Below are 19,689 nucleotides of genomic sequence, written 5' to 3'. Positions count from 1 at the left end.
CATATCAACTGTTGCAGTCATGTTTCTGAAGGGCACAGGTACCTATAGGCCTTTTAGATGAATAGTAAACTTGAAAAACAACTTAGGCCTTGTTCTGCCATATCACTCAATAAGGTGCAGAAGGCAGGCAGATAGGAGTAGTCACCTTCAAATTCAACTTGGGAACGCTATGTAGAGGAGGTATGGAGAGATGTCTAAACAGCCACGGGTTGGTCTTTAGTGTCAGAAACTGGGGAGAGTCAAGTGGAGTCAAACCCATATTTTAGTAAGCACTGTATGCATGCCTTGCCTGGTATTGTATTCTCGCTTAAAAGCTGAAAAAGAAAACGGCCTTGACTTTGAGCCAGAGGCATTATTATTGTCCCAATCCTGGAAATACCAGGCAATTTCTTTTCGGGGATCACCAGCTAAGAACCTGAGCTTGTCCCTGAAGCTTTATGTCCTGCTTCTGGCTGGGGGCTCAGGACCATACATTATGGGAGCCTAGGGAAAAAAACGACAGCCAAAAGGGAGAAAGAAATCCTTGGGGCTGAAAAACACTGGTAATGCTTTTCAAAGAGATCTCTCACTTATATGCAAATAGTCCACCCAAGAGAATGAGTAACTGAGAAAGCTGGCTATACATGGGAATGTCTGTACATCCTATAAAGATGACTAATCAATACAAGTACACGAATGGGCCTAAAAAAAAAAAAAAAAAGATGACTAATCAAGAAGCTCAGCTATCTGTCTACCTCTCTGGCTCCCCTCAGATGAGCCTGGGATCCAGGAGCGGAGAGGCAGGAACAGAGCTGAGAGAGGTGGAAAATACTGTTCCCAGGCCTACTCCAAAACTGAACAGAACTGGGATTTGGGTTGGCATACAGTCTCCCCTCAATCTAGGAATCTGCTTCTAAGATTCTGAAGCAGAATCTGATTCTGCTTCATTCCTTATCCTATACCTTTGGAACCTAGAACTTCACCTACAGCAACTGTAGGTCAAAACTGCCTTTTATTGCTTCCTGAAAGACATTCTCCTAGGTTAAAAGTTAAAGGGAGGGGGGAGGGGGGCGGGTATATATATACATAATGAGTGAGATGTGCACCATCTGGGGGATGGTCATGATGGAGACTCAGACTTTTGGGGGGAGGGGGGGAAATGGGCATTTATTGAAACCTTAAAATCTGTACCCCCATAATATGCCAAAATAAAAAAAAATTAAAAAAAAAAAAAAAAGTTAAAGGGAAAGGGTGCCAAACATGCCAGGGGGCGCTGTAGCTCATCTTCATGCTTATGAGCCTTTTAAGAATTCCTGTATGGGGGTGGAGGGCATGGCAACATACATAACCTAAATATTTGTACCCTCATAGTATGCTGAAATAAAAAAATAAAAGATATATGTATAAAAATAAATAAATAAAATCCATATCAAGGAAAAAAGAAAAGAATTCCTGTATGCTCAAAACAATTTAGCGTAGATTAAGCCAAGAATAATTTTCTAGCAATAAACAACTGTTTTCTGGGTAGTGAAGGGGGAAAAAGCAATTTAAAAAAGCAAGAACATGAGCAGTCCAAGTAAATTTCCATATTTCCATATTTTCTTCCTCATGTTATTTTTACACAGGTGCTTGTGGAATGGATAGACGTCAGAACACATACATTATGGACAAAGGCTTCAAAGGTAGAGTATCCAATCCTGATGTCTTATTACAAAGGGCTTAGCAAGATAACGAGTGCAGATCTGAAATGTCCAGGAATTCTACCTAAAAGAAACTGCATACCCGTCCCCCACAAAAAGTTAAAAGACCACAGAGCCTGAGGCTGCTGGGCAGCTCTGCCCAGGAGGAACAATCATAATATTAATGAATTCATCTTGATTTCAGTTGCACCTGCTTAGCAAACACTTGTGGGTTTTTTATAGATGCCAACTAAATGTCTTCGGAAATGTAGGACGTCATTATCCAGCCAATTAGTACAAGCTAAATTGATTATAAAATCTGAAATAAAGTCAATCTACCTGCCCCAGAGGCCTCCTGTCATTGCGCTGGCGAAGAATGCCACCCTGCACCTGCTGGCTTTCTGGGGCACAAGGAATGAAAATGATACCCAGTGTTATATTGTATGGCACTCTACCTTCAAGTGATCTCTGCCTCCAAGAGCAGAGAAGCCAAGACAAACCCCTAACACATGGGATCTGCAAGTCGGATCATCCCTCTAGCAAATCTACAGGTAAAGCCCAAGAGGAAAGTTCAGGTCCTACCCCTGGGCTTAGGCCCTGGGTTTAAATTCCAGAATATGTGAAATAAGGGGCTTTGGAACTCTGTCACTTATTAACTATGACCCTAGACTGAGCTCTCCAGGGCTCAGTTTCCTCATCTGGGAAGTTGGGATATGCCTGTCCTATTGTCTAATGCCTGTCCTACTGTCTAATAAGATTATCATGAATATCCAATAAAATCACAGATGGGAAGTTATTTTTGCACATTGTAAAGGTTGTACTAATGTAATGGGCCTATCCTTTCATCTCTAAGGTCTATTAAAAAGAGTTTAAGACAATTGAAAGACAACTAATGGCAAAGGTCTCAATGTATGTTCTAAATCTAGCTGTGGCCCAGTATCACCTGGAAAACTTGTTAAAAATACAGATGTTCACACCCAGTCTCCTCAAGATTCTGATGCAATATATCTAGAGTGGGGCCCTGGAATCTGCATTTGTGACAAGTACCTCAGAGTATCCTTATGTAGCTTATTACCCAACTATCATTTGGAAACCACTTAGACTGACCCAGATTTCCCTGATTGTTGTTCTGGTCTTTCAGACTTAGCCTTAAATACACCCAAGACACAACCATTTCCTAATCAAGGACAGCTGGTTGTCCACAGCCCTTAGAGAGATGGTCTTTAGAAGTGAGGTGAGGCCAGGCATGGTGGCTCATCCTATAATCCCAGCATTTTGGGAGGCCCAGGTAGGAGACTGCTTGAGGCCAGGAGTTCAAGTCCAGCCTGGGCAACATAGTGAGACCCCATCTCTACAAAAAAATTTTTAGGCCGGGCGCGGTGGCTCACACCTATAATCCTAGCACTCTGGGAGGCCGAGGCGGGCGGATTGCTTGAGGTCAGGTGTTCGAAACCAGCCTGAGCAAGAGTGAGACCCCGTTTCTACTATAAATAGAAGGAAATTAATTGGCCAACTAATAAATATAGAAAAAATCAGCCGGGCATGGTGGCACATGCCTGTAGTCCCAGCTACTCGGGAGGCTGAGGCAGGAGGATCACTTGAGCCCAGGAGATTGAAGTTGCTGTGAGCTAGGCTGACACTACGGCACTCACTCTAGCCTGGGCAACAAAGCAAGACTCTGTCTCAAAAAAAAAAAAAAAAAAAATTTAAAAATTAGCTGGTCATGACAGCACACGACTATGGTCCTGACACTTGAGAGGCTGATGTAGGAGGATCAATTTAGCCAGGAGTTAGAGGCTATGATTAACCAACCATTGTACTCCAGCCTAGGCAACAGAGTTAAGATTCTGTCACTTAAAATTAAAAAAAAAAAAAAAAAGTGGTTTCGGCTAAGGGCAGGGGATGGTGGTGAGTATTGTGTTCCAAGCCAGCGAACAATAACTGTGAGTCACCATCAGCATTCGTTAGGATATACAAAGCCCAAGAGAACTGTCTGAAGACAGGAGGTCATTGTCAGCCTCCCAGTAGACATGGATGACCCCCTTGGGAGCATTATTCTGGCAATTTTCTGTGAGTTTTTACTTAAACCACCCAAGTGGAGGCGAGCATCATTATAGGAGGTGAGGCTGAAAACAGAAAGGGCAGCTCTACCATCTCATGATTGTTACCTAGGACCTGTTTCCTTCTCAGAGGTATGGGGATTGGGCAGAAAGATCTCTAAGGGCCTTTCCAGCTCTGACACTATCCGTGACGCAAGCATGAACAAGCTCAGCCAGGCCCAGAACCTGAGTGTCTGAGCACAAAACTTTCCTGTGCACTGTGTTGTCCTGTGCACTGTGATAAGGGTGGTTACTTTCGTATTCACAACCATAAATGTAAACCAAAGCTAAGGGAAGCTGTGTCTCTGCCTCAGCATCATTTCATTCCTGTGGTATGGGATCTCATATCTGACCTCTGAGTGCAGGGAAGGTCTTAGAAGGCAGGCAGCCAGATTTTATTTCACTACTCTGGCTATAGTCATCCTTTAAATGAGAAGAGAGCTGTGTAGACAAATGTACCAGCAAGTGTTAGGGAATAGCACATAGCTCAAAAAGAGGAAAATGTAATGTCTCAGTTCAGAATTGTACAGAAATATCAAAGACATGGAATAAATCCCACTCATTGGCTAAACTCCCAAATAAACGTTTAATAAACTAGTTTGTACCACAAATGAAATGACTTCCTAAAACTACTGGGCCAAACCCAACCCAGTAAGAATTAAGAGTCTAAGCGTTCTGTGAACTGAATGGGGAAAAGCCCTGGCCTAGGAGTTGAGAGATTAGGGTTCTAGTCCTGGTTCTTGCTTTGTGGTGCCAATTAGATCACAGCATTGTTTCCTGGGTCTTGACTTCCTCTATAAAAGGACAGGGTTGTACTAGCACTATCTCTAAAGCCCTTTCCAGCTCTGACATTCTAAAAGTCTTAATTCAGTCAGTGTCTGGTCTTTACCCTGTTACTTACTGAAGAACTCCACTAACTGTCATCCTGGAGGTTAAGTGAGACTACTTAGGCTGCTCAACACCTTTGTGTCTTCCCTTTTCCCATTCAGGACAACTGTTCTGCAACAAATTGCCTCTTGTATAATTCCTTGTCAGTCAGGCATCTCAAAATGCCATGGAAGAAATCCTCCCCACTACTCTCATCGCCTTTATGATCCTAGAATCCTTGAGCTCACTGTTGCTGCCGCTTTCCCCACCACTGTGCTCCCTGATATCCAACCTCCACGTCTCTCCTTGCAGTAACCTCGGGTTCTTAGGTAGGAGCCCACTGACATTCTGAAAATTCCTTTATTCAGCCAGTGTTCTCCTGACCCTGAGACCTCGTCCTTCCTCTAGAGATCTATATATGCTTGTCTCTCAATCAAGAGAAGGATGCTAAATTACAGCCCAGGAAAAGAAAAGGTAGTGTGGCCTTCTATTAACAGTAGCAAGAGGCCAGGAGTGGTGGCTCACGCCTGTAATCCTAGCACTCTGGGAGGCTGAGGCAGGCGGCTTGCTCAAGGTCAGGAGTTAGAGACCAGCCTGACCAAGAGTGAGACCCCTATCTCTACTAAAAATAGAAAGAAATTAGGACAACCAAAAATATATAGAAAAAATTAGCCACGCCTATTGGTGCATGCCTGTAGTCCTAGCTACCCAGGAGGCTAAGGCAAGAGGATCACTTGAGCCCAGAAGTTTGAGGTTGCTGTGAGCTAGGCTGATGCCATGGCACTCACTCTAGCCCAGGCAACAGAGTGTGACTCTGTCTCAAAGAAAAAATACAGTAGCAAGAGAGCCCAGGCCACAGTGGCACATGCCTATAGTCCCCGCTACTCAGGTGTGTGTGGCAGGAGGATCGCTTGAGCCCAGGAGTTCGAGTCTAGCCTGGGCAACATAGCAAGACTCTGCCTCAATTAAAAAAAATAATAGGCCGGGCGCTGTGGCTCACGCCTGTAATCCTAGCTCTTGGGAGGCCGAGGCGGGCGGATTGCTCGAGGTCAGGAGTTCAAAACCAGCCTGAGCAAGAGCGAGACCCCGTCTCTACTATAAATAGAAAGAAATTAATTGGCCAACTGATATATATATATATATATAAAAAAATTAGCCGGGCATGGTGGCGCATGCCTGTAGTCCCAGCTACTCGGGAGGTTGAGGCAGAAGGATCACTCAAGCCTAGGAGTTTGAGGTTGCTGTGAGCTAGGCTGACGCCACGGCACTCACTCTAGCCTGGGCAACAAAGTGAGACTCTGTCTCAAAAAAAAAAAATAATAATAATAATAATAATAATAATAACTTAAAAAATAGCGGTAGGTCAAGAAACAGAGATGCATGTTTAGTACCTGGGTTTTCTCGAAAGTTAAGTAAACTGGGCTTTAACTGAATTATGTTAGCATTAACCTAGAGGCCAGGGTAGGTTCAGATCCACTCACAAGGTGGCCTTGGAAGGCATTTCCTATCTGGATTTGCTGCTTCCCTTATAAAATGAAGATGTTTAGTCATTTCAGAAGCCACTTCTGTCTCTGATAGCCTATGACCTTGTATGACTGGGAAGGTAGGAACCAGATGAGAGCAAATGTGAGGGCATTACAGGACTAAGCCTTCAATCCGGTCGCTAATTACAAGCCTAGGAGGAGTGACTCCCAGAGCTTGGGTAGCTTTGTTGAAGCTTCCTTTTTCTATGTAAAATGCCCTGAAGGCTGGGACGGGTGGAGGTGGGGTTGTAAAAGGATGAGGAAGTATCTAAGAGCAGCAGGTTTTTCTTCCCCTTACCCAGGCGTCCCTCAGGTGAATGACTCAGCTGGAGAAGAGAGTGGCTTCCTGAAATAGAGTTGTCCAGCTTGCCTTGCCCTTTCCCACCCCTCCAGTTCCTAGTAAAGATGGGACCTACATTAGTCCATAATTCAACACCTTCCCTCAACATCCAACATACATGTATGTGTATACACACACACACACACACACCACTGATAACAACAACAACAACAAAAAACCCAGGAAAAAAAAAAAGATTTTTTTTTTCAAGTCCAGGGCTTAGAGAACAAAAGAGGGGGCTGGGACCCTCTGCCTCACTAGTAACTACAATCCAAATATTTCCAACAAAAGCACCAGACAAAATTAACAGTAGAGACACAACTGTGGCCAGCACGTGGACGGAAGCAGTCTGGGGAGGTCCTTCCCCCAGCCAATGCCCCAGCCCCTACCCCGACCCCTGCCACTAGCTGCATTGACACCTCTGGGAGCCATTTTTTCATTCTCCGCCTTTAGGTTTGGCCCCTGTACGGCCACTGTATGGAAGATGCTTCTCCCTGAGCCTCATCCCTCCCCCCCAGATCCCAATTTCTCTTTTATCCATTTAGGTACATCCCTTGCTCCAAAACAAACAATTTATTCCAGAAAACTTGAAAGCAGCCCTGATATTTCTGGTGAAAATGAGAAGAGGGGCACTATTGACTGTCTGAGGCTCTTTGAGGCATTGAGCTGGAGCTTCAAGGCTCTCCCACTCCCATAACTGAATCATTCATGGATATTCACAAAAGGCTTAGGGCTCAGCCTTTTTCTCTCAGCAGGGCTTGGCCCCACAGATAAAAGGTATTCCTTGTTAAGGGTAAAGTGAAGATGCTGAAGATATAGTTTGCACTTAGAGATTAAGAACAGGAGCACTGGGTAAGATGTAGTGAGGGAAAAACATCTTGATTGGGTGTCATGAGAAGCCACGGGCTGAGTCCTAACTAAACTACTAACATTAGGCATTATACTAGCCAACTTTCTGGGCTTCAGTTTCCTCATTTCTAAAATAGTAATAATGGTCCTTTCTGCCCAGCCCCCTATGTAACAAGTTTCAAATGAATTAATTGGAATGAGGACTGTGCTACACAAAGTAAACTATCACTATTCCTCAAGTTTTAGAGAATATGCAACTGATTCAGCTGTGATGCCCCCCCCTTTTTTTTTTAAGTAAAATTCATCCTCAGCTTCCAAACAAGAAGCTCTGAGCCATGCTGCCTTACTTCATGGCTGGTGAGTTCAGAGAACCCAAATTGGTACAAATGGACCATATATTGGGGTTCTTGGATTTAGCACCATTCTCTTGTACTAAGAAACATCATTGCATTGAAATTGTTAAACACAATAAAAAAAAAGTAAGAGTAAAAATTATTAAAAAAAAAAAAAAGAAAGAAAGAAAGAAAGTACTCACTGAGAGGGAAATTTACGTGGCGTGGGCAGCTCACAGTCTAAACCCAAAACCACTTTTTCCCATGGGAGCCTCAACCAGCAGCTAGGCCTAGCTAGCCTCTTTTTAGCCCCTGCTGGAACTGGCTGAGATTCTTCATTGCACAGCAAGAATGTTTCCTCCTCGTTTCTAGGGTCATACATTATAAAGCGGCCACAATCTAAGACCAGACCAAAGCCAACATCCCTCTCTACTTGTAGGCTAAGTTGTGATGGAAAGTGCTCTGAGCTGTGTTCTAGAGCTTGCTCTGCAGCTGATAAGCAGTGTGACCCCGAGAGGAAGTAAATTCCCCACTCTAAGTCTTGATTTCCTCATAGGCATAGAGGGGGGTGGGGATAATAATTATTGCTCTACCTACATAACAGAGGGTGAACAGTTGAAGGAAGTAATGGGTGAATGTACTTTTGTACAGGATTGAGGAACTATTACCTGCTGAAACAACAACAAACAGACTTCTACATTAATAGAAAAGTAAATCACCTCCCAATTGGTTACCTGTTATGGGAGGAAAGACTACTTGTGGTAGCACACATCTCAGCCACTTGAGCCACACGGAGTGTTCTGCTCTCAGTTGCCCCAGGTAACTGAGAGCAGAACATTCCAAGTCACCCCTTGAGTTACAGTTATCACCTTCACTTTTTAAAACTTTCATTAATCTCATAAATTGGAGGCAGAAAGTATAGACAAATAGCAACCCAAAATGTAAACTGTGGTGTTTCTAGTGACGGATCATCCAAGAATTTCACCATTTGCTATCTTTCACAAAAATTTAGAGCTGAGGGGTCTCTTAGATCACACTTGACTATTAAGCCCCTGCAACTCAGTGCTTGTTTCTAGACTCCCTATCTGACAGTGCATCACAGATAAGGGTTAGAGCTGCCAGATTACACAGAGTTTACTGCTTTTTCCAGGGAACTCTGGCCTCAGTTGGTACCATCTGCAGGAGGCAGTGATCTTCCCCAAAAGGTGAATGGTGTAGAGGTTGAAAAAGGAGTCCTCTTTCCTTCTGTGACTCCCAGTCACTAAGGGACCTTTCTTCCTCCAGTGGAGGTAGTTACCTCATTTCATATTTGGTAACCAGTTTACATCCCTTTGTACCCTGAAGTCTTGGGGATGATGCAACTGAGAGGTGGCAGGAGAGGAAGCATGAGTTGTAGTATCAGAGAAAGATACTGCTGAAATAGGTTTCAGTTAGCACTCATGAGAACTGGGGTAAGCAACCCCAGAAGTTACACTGCAGATTTGCTAGGAAACAGGAACTGGCTTGAGACTGAGGTGCTTTTTACACCTCTATTACACTTCAGTCTGCCCTACTCTGATCATGAACTCCTGGAGGGCAGGGATACTGCTATGCGTTTTAAAGGTTGCCAAATTGCTGACATCTGCATTAAAACACACATGCCTACTTCTCAGCTTAAGCTTCTCAGTCATCAAAAAGAATCAAGAATAATTTCACACACACACACACACAAAATGCACAGGCCAAGGAGTACCGAGGCATGGATTCAAGTCTTGGCACTGTCATTTACTAGCTGTGTGACTTTAGCTACGTTACTTCATTTCTCCGGGCCTTCCTCCCATAAAATGCAAACTATCAACTATCCTTGCTGGATTTTGTAAGAAATAACAGATGTGAAAGCATATTATGATATCTTGAATTAATACCTGACTACTACTAAAAACAAGAATGTTCCTATCCTCCAAAAAACAAGTTTCTTTGGAAAAAGAAGTCTGCCTACCTGGAAACCATTCCTTCAACACATTTACTAAGTAAACAAATCTTGGAATAACATAGGCTTTTCTAGCCCAAGGATCCTGAAGGCACATAAACTCAACTGCAGTCTGCTTCTGGTATTTACATGAAGACTTATGTCCTTGCTTGTCCTAAGAAATCTCTCTTGCCTTACAGATTACATGAAAGAATCCGTGTGCAGTTCTAGTACTTGTTCCTTGAATAGCAGTGAAAATCCTTACGCAACAATTAAGGACCCACCCATCCTCACCTGCAAGCTTCCAGAGAGCAGCTATGTAGAAATGAAGTCGCCTGTGCACAGGGGGTCTCCGTACACAGATGTGCCATCCTTGTCGACATCTAATAAAAATATATATGAAGTTGGTAGGTGTCTCAAATAAGTAACTCAGTGAAATCAGGGCAATAGTACAGCATCTGAAGTAAAAACAAGCCCTCTCCACTCACCCTGTCTCAACAACACACACTTTTGTTGCTTTTTAAGGAATCCAAGGTGAACTACCTTTCCTAGAACTGCCCTCTTCTCTAGTGCAGGAAGTCAAATTCTTATGCCAACTCTGCTTTAAAAACAGTAGGACTAATATGAAATAAATACTGGGGGTGGGGAATGGATGGGTGTACACACACATGCTTCACCTGATTGTTGATACAAATCTCAGTTTTAAAAAGAAAGCAATCAGAACTGACATTTACAAGTTTCTAAATCACCCTTCTTCTACCTTCTCCCAGTTTAACCCATGTCCCTCATTGATAAGAGCCTCTAGAATATTTTTAATCTCTTGGTGTTGACCAGAGGTTGGAATGTCGACAGAATATTCACTTATTCCATCTCCTAAGCAAGCCTCAGTCCTAACCCGAATACATTTGTCATAGATTTATAAATGCCCAGCTAGCTCTTCTCCCCCAAGTTAAATAGAACTCTCTTCCCCTCCAACAAGGCAACCAAAGCTAATCTGTTCTCTGAACTCATTTTTCACTATATTCCTTAGAGCCCACAGTCAGTGTGGTCCAAGAAGGCCGCGGTCATAACTCCAGCTATATCCAGAATCCATACGACCTACCTAGGAACAGCCATATTCCTGGTCATTATGACCTCCTCCCAGTAAGACAGAGCCCTGCCAATGGGCCCTCCCAGGACAAGCAGTGTTAAAAGGGATAAGCTTCTCTCTTGCAGCGTGCTCTGCTGAATATTCTCTGACTCTCTGAAAGAAGACAATCCCTTGACTTGAAATAATGGTACAGATTATCTCCAGCTGCCTGTTAGTTATTATGTTCACCCGGAACTAACGAAGAGATTCCAAGTGGGACTGGGGTAATTGTTAAAGGAATTCTGCTCACAAAGTCACAAAGTCCTATCACCCATCCCCATCCCCCAATGCCCTGGATTATATGGTTTTTAAAACATTTTAAGATAAAGCTATTCATCAACATCAGCTAAATATAGTTAAAATATCTTTTTTTAAAATCTGAAACACAATGCTTACAAAGCATGTAGGTTTTACAAACCTGGGAGGGGAGAGGATTACTTTAAAGGACCTGAAATGTGTATGTACTTTTGGTTGCTGTTACCACCATCTGTTTTATTACTGAAGAAGATAACTGGTACATAGACATGAACTGTTGTGATATCAATCCTAAAGTACCTGTACAATATGTCTGGTCTATCAAATTACAACAGCCAAGTTTACAGAGTTTAGTATATAGTTTAATGCTGACAACTTACATTTTTAAAAACAACAAAACTTTAATAAATACAGATTAACTCTCTCTCTTTTGCCCCATAAATGACAGCAAATTGAAAAAAAAAAAGACATTTCCAAAGAACAGCAATCTCTTTCAGTCTACCACAGTAATTTCTAGGGTAGCTTTAGAAAATTTTGCCAATTTAAAGTTCAAGAATATTGCAAGTCAGTCTTGGCCTTGTCACATCTCCTTAGTCTATCCAACACCTGAGTTATTCCACGTGAAACGGAGCTCTAAGATGATGCTTTAAGTAAACAGCTATAGAATAGTAAGAATTAAGTGTCCCTAAAAATGGCTATTTGGCCTCTCCAATTTATTTGGTTGGCATCCCTTGACTCGGAAGAGTACTTGCATTCAAGCAATTCTTCATAAATCTTGAGCTTGATGTAGTATGGAACCTAAAAATGTAGAAGAAACTAGACAAATGTAGATACAGCAAGTTTACGCTGCTCAAAGTGCATCATGCTTTTTGATGGAATGCTTTTTAAATGAAATGATCAAAGAAGAATGGACTGTAACCAGCTGCTATAACAGGATATAAAAACTTTATAGTAAGCAGCATGAGGATATGAAGTGCTTCTACCTTCAAACCACCACTTACTGAGACAACCAAATATGTATTACAAGCTAATGCTCCAGATTCCACTACTGATGAACATAGGTAACCTGAGGCTCAGACAAGTCAAAATGGAGCCAACTCCCAATCCCTAAAGAGGACCTCAGAAGAATTAAAAACAAAAAGGGCAAACCTACAAAGCTAACGGCCGCCCCTGTAAAACTCCATTCTCTAATACAGTCCAGCCAGTAAAAACACTTCCAAAAAGGTATTCAGAAGAGGAACTAAATGACTGCAAAGCTGGAATACTGCTATAGGAAGTACGGGAATTATGAAATCCTTAATACAAATTGGAAGTCTGCCATGAAATCCATGTTTGGGCAATAACTAGAAAAAGCAAGAAAATAAATAAATGAGTAAATTCTCCCTCTGCCATTTTACTCAAGGCATAAGCAAATTTTATTGTTAGAGAAAAATATATAATACTTACATGAATGCTGCATGTGTGCATGGGAGCAAGTGACCAGCAACCGTAAATTTACTTTCCAAAAAAGCCTTATTAAAATATAAATACTAGGAAATTACTTTGTAGACTCAAGTAAATATTCCTCATACATATGTAGAAAGAAATATAGGTAAGAGACTTACCTCAGTATTTCGGGGCAGCAAGTGCCCAATTATCTTTGTGAAGCAAGGATGAAGAAGCATGATGAAGTCAGATCAGCAAGGAGAAACTTCATCTCAATCCCAGGTTTTTATCTTCTTCCCTTATCCTGCATGTACAATAACTGCTACCGGGCAAACTGCGAACAAGCAGCATCACTCAAGTTTCAAGTTTCACCTCTCTTTTGACAGCTATCCTCTGGGCAAAAGTATTCAGCAAGAGGTGGAACAACTAGAGCACTGAATCAAGAGATTACAGTGTTTCTGGTCAAGTTACTTGCCCTCTCTGGGCTGTTTTCTCCCCAACCCCCCATGTACTTAAAAGAAGATAAGAGAAGCAGAGTGGGAAGGGAGCTCTAACAATCCTTCAGCTCTAGCATCCTATGGACTTTTAAAAGAAATGTAATACAACTCAAATCAGGCAATACAGAGAAGGGAAAGGCAGAGGGTGTGATTAATCTACAGTGACAATAGCTGCCTTCACATATCTAAGAGTTACCAGTAAAAGACATTTTAATCTTACAAAGCAACTGTTAGAAACTTCTGCCTAACACTGTCACAAATAGGTTCATGGTCAGCCTAAACATGTATACTGTGTATTTTATTGATCACTTAGAAAGATCTGTTCAATTATTTTTCAAAAACTAAATTTTCAACCGAATTGACGTGCATACAATTCAGATGAATAAAAGAAACACAACTATTGTACAATAACATAAATGAGACTATGAAATGGCAATACTTTTTTAAACCACAGATTTGTAATATATTTGTTCACTGTGCAGAGGGATTATACCTTGTACAAAATAAAACAAATTTCTCAAACTAGTTTAACAAGAATGCCTACTGTTGTATTGCAAATGTAAAACATGTCTATGATCTATACCTTAGGCTTAAGGGCAGAGCTAACCTACATCTTGTATGGGCACTTTAAGCAGCTAGAAGAGTGAAAATTATTCCCAAGATGCTTGAAAATAAAGTGAAAAAATGTATCAAATTTTTAACAAAGGAGTCTCTTCCTTTAGAGCAGCGCTCCCCAACCTTTTTGACGCCAGGGTCCGGTTTCATGTAAGACAATTTTTCCAGACGGCAGAAGAGAGTAGGGGGAAGAGGCAGAGCTCAGGCAGTGATGCCAGCAATGGGGAACAGCTGTAAATACAGATGAAGCTTCACTTGCTGCCCACCACTCACTTCTTGCTGTGCAGCCCAGTTCCTAAGTTTCATAGAAGACAATTTTTCCACAGATGAGGGGGTTGGGAGGCAGAGCTCAGGGGGTGATGCACAGCCCAGTTCCCAATAGGCCACGGACAGGTACTGGGGCACAGCCCAGGGACTGGGGACCACAGCTTTAGAGTTAATGAATGGGAGCAACATATTCTTATTCATGTCTAAAAAATATTTTAAAACCTCATATCCTTCAGTATACAAAAGTTAGAGGGTTTCTCTGCTTTTACAAATATTTAGACTCAAAGACAAATATTATAGCTCGTGCTCAGCTTCAGAGGCACAAAGGTATCTCTTTGGTACCTTTGTAATGGAGTATGGGCAACTGTAAGAGCCACCTAATTTCTATAAATGCAGTGACTAACTTTCCAGTAGTAGAAGTTATTATCCAGTAGTTACTTTGGTACATCTGTTTTAGGAACATTAAAAACATAACCTTGTGACCTAACTGGTAAAGCAGCAGCAGGATTAATCTTGTATCAATAATAAAATACAGATAAGCTAAAAAAAAAAAAAAATAGCTGAGTACATTCAATAAATTTAAAATTTCTCCTTCATACTTTCAAAGGTTGATATATAATCCTCATATTTAAGACAAACAAAACATTCCAACTTGTTAGCTCACAAGGCTTATGTGATATTCAAAAGTTGCTCCAGTTTAGTAGGATATTTAACCAAGAATCATATATTTTTGCTAGGTAGAGAAAAGACCTATTCAGAACAGATTGCTAATAGATAATTCTTAAGGACTGGGGATTGACATCTCAGTGAAAGAAAAAAACGTAATCAAGACTAAAAAGGTATTTACTGAGAATAGTGTAAGATCGTGCTATGAGTCTCAGAATATTATCCAATACCATAAATGATAACCAAAGGCCAATCGCTGCAGGTTGTGCACTCAATACAGAAGATTAAAGAATTATACATTCTGAAGTTGGCTGGGGTTAGAATAAAAAGAATGATACATTCTATTACACATTCTTCTGACCATAGGGGAAAAGGGGGCCCATTTAAATCAACGGGTAGCAACAGGAGATGGAAAATCTTTTTAAGAAGGGATGGATAGATGAACACATGGGGGCTCATTATTCTACTACTTATATTTTTGTAAAATAGTATATTTTATAAATATATTTATAGAATTACAATACATAATTATAGTTCTGTATAATTTTTAACAAAAAATTTAAAAGCTTGAATGGTAATTCTCAAGACTATGGTTCCCCAGAATGAACCCTAAGATAAGCCCCCTCACACTTTTAGATGGCCCTCCCTAATTGTTCTGATATAGAGTTGTTAGGGGGCAGAGAGAATATAAATACAGGTTGAGTATTCCTTACCTGAAATGCTTCAGACCAGAAGTGTTTCAGATTTTGGATTTCTTCAGATTTTGAAATATTTACATACACATAATGAGATATGTTGGGAATGGGACCCAAGTCTAAACATGAAAATTCATTTGTTTTGTATATACCTTGTACACATAGCCTGAAGGTAATTTTATAAAATATTTTTAATAATTTTGTGCATGAAACAAAGTTTGTGTACATTTAACCATAAGAAAGCAAAAATGTCACTATCTCAGCCACCCATGTGGACAATCTGATTATTTGGCATCACCATCATTCCTGACTCTGAATTTATATGCTATGGATAAGCAATCATTTTCTTATACTTATTCACACATAACAGTAAAAAAAAAATGACATATCATTAATAAGTGAAAAATAATGCGTTCAGGGTAACTAAGCAGTACAGTACCATCACCAGAATACCTGTATCCACTGTTAAACAACAATGACAATGAACAACAGCAGGCTTTCAGTCTCCATCAATGATGTTTTGTTTTGATCAAAAGGTACTCTGTATGGTAACCTCCTTGGGGATTCCAAACAAACTGTGTTATGTGCCTGCATTTTGACTGCGACCTGTAACATGAGTTCAGGTGTGCAATTTTCCACCTATGGTATTACGCTGGTGCTCAAGTTTCAGATTATGGAGCATTTTGGATTTCTGCATTAAGGATGCCTCAACCTGTATGAATAAAGCATATTCCCTCCCTGTCCTGTGGATCTTACAATGTAGTAACTACAAAAGGACAGGCATCAATGGAGAGCCCTAGTGATTGGTGGAGTGCTGATTATGTGTTTTCTTCCCTAACTCACAAAGCTAGATTGCACCACTCTGAGCAGTAGTCCAATCCAAACACACAGAAGGCAGAAGCTCTGGCCTTTAGCTTTAGTTGTCAGATTCCCTCCTTACTCCAGCTTCTGCTCCCAAGCCATTGTCTAGCCTAGCAGATCCCCCTCCAGAGTCTTGGGTAAGAGAAAGCCATGGGGACCTGAGATCTTATAAAGTACGGTACTGTTATTTTGGCATCCACTTTAATATAAATCATAACTAGTAACTGAGGATCCTAACTGCCTCCTCCAGAATTGGTTTCACATCAAAGATGTAAAAATAATGTTGCTTCCTGCACCTGCCCACACTGTCCCATTTCAGGCATGACCTTCTTCTATAGTGTTCTTGGGCACTTACGATAAAAGGCTGTGGCACAGAGGCTAGTAAGTACAATGGTCAGCAACTCCTTAAACATGCAACAAAGGACCATACCACTTCCCTGGAGATATCTGAAAAAACGGTATGCTGAGAGACTAGAGGTTGTCAATAGGGGAATGGGTGCTAAAAGCAGTACATTTATTCATTGGGATAAGCGTAACAAGATATAAGATTCCATGGTTTGGGGCAAAGTTAAGTTCCACTGACTCAAACATAGGAAAGAAATCCTGTTGGCTTCTAATTCTCACAACTATCACTGGTACTGGTAACAGAGTCATTAAAATGACATTTTGTGCTCACATCTGTATTAGGAACTATCAATCCTATGCTTAACAAATGCTAAAAAATTGAATTCAAATAATGTTTATAGACTATTGTAATTATTAGATCACTACACCAAAAGCCCAGAAATGCCATTTATATCATGTGCATGCAAACATAAGCCTAAATACTTGGATTTAATCACTGGTTCTACTGAATAGCTAAAGCTCAGTGGATTGATCTACATTCTCATAGGTTCTTATTAAAGAAATATTTTTTTAAAAATTAAACACAAAATGTCTTAAAAGTTCTCTCCCAGACATGAATATATTTTACAGTACACATGAAAAGCCAGCAGATTTTTTTAACAGCAAAAGCCATAGAACAAGCAGTTCTCAATTTACAGCTGACATAGCAGCCCATCAAGTGCTCCTCCCCCTTAGCACATATGGTACTTTGATGCATATTGTTGAAATTGAGAGTCATTTTGCAAATGTTCTGAAAGCTTTTATCTTATTTAATGGAGTTAACACGAACACAAAGGTAGCATCTTAATCAAGTTATTGTGATAAGACCAAAAACATTTGGCAGTGTATACCTGATTTTTACTGATCTATGAAATTGAAATTTGAGTTATAATGGATAATAATTTGACTTCAGTACCTGAAGAGAGTTCAAAGACTCAGAGTTAGAATTGGGATGGACCCCAGAAATTATATAATCCAATACCCTCATTAATTGGAAGAATGTGAGGGTCAGAAATGAAATGACCACAAGAGCTTTGACTATTATAACCTGTCTTTGTTACCTAGTCTGGGGCTTTATTATACTTGCTATTTTCAATCTTTTAACTCATATATTAGTAGTTTAGCACATTTTCTAATGCATGCCTTCAAAATCCTTTCAAATATTCTTTACTCTCCAATTCAATTTTCAAGAAAATGGACACCCTCAATTAAAAATCAACTCTCAGCCAGGTGCACTGGCTCATGCTTGTAATCCTAGCACTCTGGGAGGCCAAGGCAAGAAGATCGCTTGTGCTCAGGAGTTTGAGACCAGACTGAGCAAGAGTGAGACCCCATCCCTATAAAAATAAAAAATTTAAAATTGACTCAGCCCAATTGTCTCCCATGTATAAGCTGTGATGACATCAGCATTTTGTGTCATTTTGTTAGCATCAGCCTCCTATGGTTTGGTGGAACATAATCCTTCTTTAAAACATAAGAATGACAACTCCAGTTTATTTGGCATGGCTGATCTGCCAAACCCAAGAAAGAGGCATGGCACCAGACTGCCCCACCACAAGAAAAATCAGCTCTTCTTTAGCACTAGTGTCTAAGCTCCCCATCTATTTCATTAACCCATAAAATGAGGTGGTGGAAGAGGATCCTTTCACATCTTTTTTGGTTTTCTTTTTTGTTACACAGCAAGTGGAGGTCATATACAATCCTATACAAAATTCATATTTTGTTGTGAATTTTTTTCAGGTTTATATTTGTGAGACATCAGAAAATCAAATTCCATTTTTCTCCCCTGTTAAACAAAAAAAGCTCCATAAATTGAAACCTAACAGGTTAGAATAAGTTCTTAATTATCCACCCAGCTTTTGAATTCTTCTGCTTCTGGTTGTGGCTAAAATTGTCTAAATAGTACAGCCTTTTCTCTTTAAGGTAGAAACATAGATTACAATAACTCAAACCACTGAAACCATCTGTATTTTGTAAATATAAGTCAGCAAAAACAAAAATGAAGATGTTTGTGTTCCCAATGATGAAATAAATGTGACTAGTTCCCATGGACAATGCAAACTCTAAAGAAGTCTAACGTTTCTACAGAACTTCAAAATTTAAAAGATCTCTGGCATGAAGTCAACAGCTGGTACCTCTTCTTATGATCTCAATGCAATGGCTAATGATACCCTTACATAGTAACAACTACAATTAGAGGGAAGTCATACATGGCACTTGAGAACAATGATATACAAATTTATCAAGGCACCATGGCTAACTGACTTTTCAAGAGAATGTAAGAGGTTAAAAAAATTCAAAGTTAAAATAACTAAAAATCAGGATCAAGCAGCAAAATACTTCTGAACTGCCTTGAGCCCTGAACTTTCATAGTATCTAAAAACTTATTATTTCTTCCTTGAGACAATTTGTCTCCTGAGATACTACTTAAAATGAAGACACTTGTTGAAATGCAATCATAGTCATTTTCTAATACCTACTGTGCTCTGGAAATCTTCCAAGATCCAACCACACACAAGGCAACATTGAAGTCTCCACTTGGTAAAAATTCAAAGTTACTTTATTCATTTTCAATTCACTACCTAGCTTCTCTCTTTTTTCTTAATTTGTAAATAATTTACTGCCAATTTTGAAAAAAATAGAGATGGGGCTCTTCCTGAGTCTGGTGACACTGTTATATATAAAAGTATATCTGCTGACACTGTTATGTATGAAAGTACAGAGACTACTTCCCTAATGTTTTTGGCAATGCTTTTTCTAAGAAAAACATAATTGAACTGCAGGTCTAAACTCAAAGCCAAATTCACACACTCATGTCCCCAATTAAATGTTTACTTAGTAATGCAAGGACCTATGCTCTTACTCATCAGGATCAAGTATTCCATGGCTGCATCCAAAGCACTCAAAGGAAAAATGTAATCTCACAACATAAGGAATAATCCCCCTATAACTGTTTATTAGAATGTGAATATATTCCAAATCAATAACTAAAAAAAAAAAAAAAATCAAGTTACAGAGCATGCATAAAATACAAAGTAGCAATTTACAAATAGATAATAGTATCTTCATAACCAATACACTAAAATAATAAAATGGCTACAGAAGAAAACCAAAATGACTGACTATAGCAATGCCTTCCGTGTGCCCCACACATCATGAGCACCGCAAAAGACAAAGATTAACTATGAAACAGTAATCTAAGCAAGCCCACACACATATATTTTGGGGGATATCCCACCATCCTGAATAGTATTCACTGCAGTTGACACAACTTCCAGA

At 40.2% G+C, this 19,689-nt stretch overlaps 1 protein-coding gene across 2 annotated transcripts in view; it reads left to right on the top strand.

The window, feature by feature from the left end:
• Nucleotides 1-16,925, top strand: part of MEGF11 (multiple EGF like domains 11) — a 232,206-nt gene extending 215,281 nt beyond the window's left edge. For both annotated transcript variants that reach the window (XM_012758617.3, XM_012758621.3), the window contains 3 exons: nt 1,605-1,661; nt 9,817-10,023; nt 10,647-16,925. In XM_012758617.3, coding sequence (XP_012614071.2) covers nt 1,605-1,661; nt 9,817-10,023; nt 10,647-10,807 — 425 coding nt within the window. In that variant the 3' untranslated portion in view covers nt 10,808-16,925. The remainder of the gene's footprint in view (nt 1-1,604; nt 1,662-9,816; nt 10,024-10,646) is intronic.
• The last annotated feature ends 2,764 nt before the right edge of the window (nt 16,926-19,689 follow it).

Source organism: Microcebus murinus, chromosome 6, assembly GCF_040939455.1.
Source record: "Microcebus murinus isolate Inina chromosome 6, M.murinus_Inina_mat1.0, whole genome shotgun sequence".
Taxonomy (NCBI): domain Eukaryota; kingdom Metazoa; phylum Chordata; class Mammalia; order Primates; family Cheirogaleidae; genus Microcebus; species Microcebus murinus.
The sequence above is the reverse complement of the archived record's forward strand: the minus strand, read 5'-3'. Positions and strand labels throughout refer to the sequence as shown.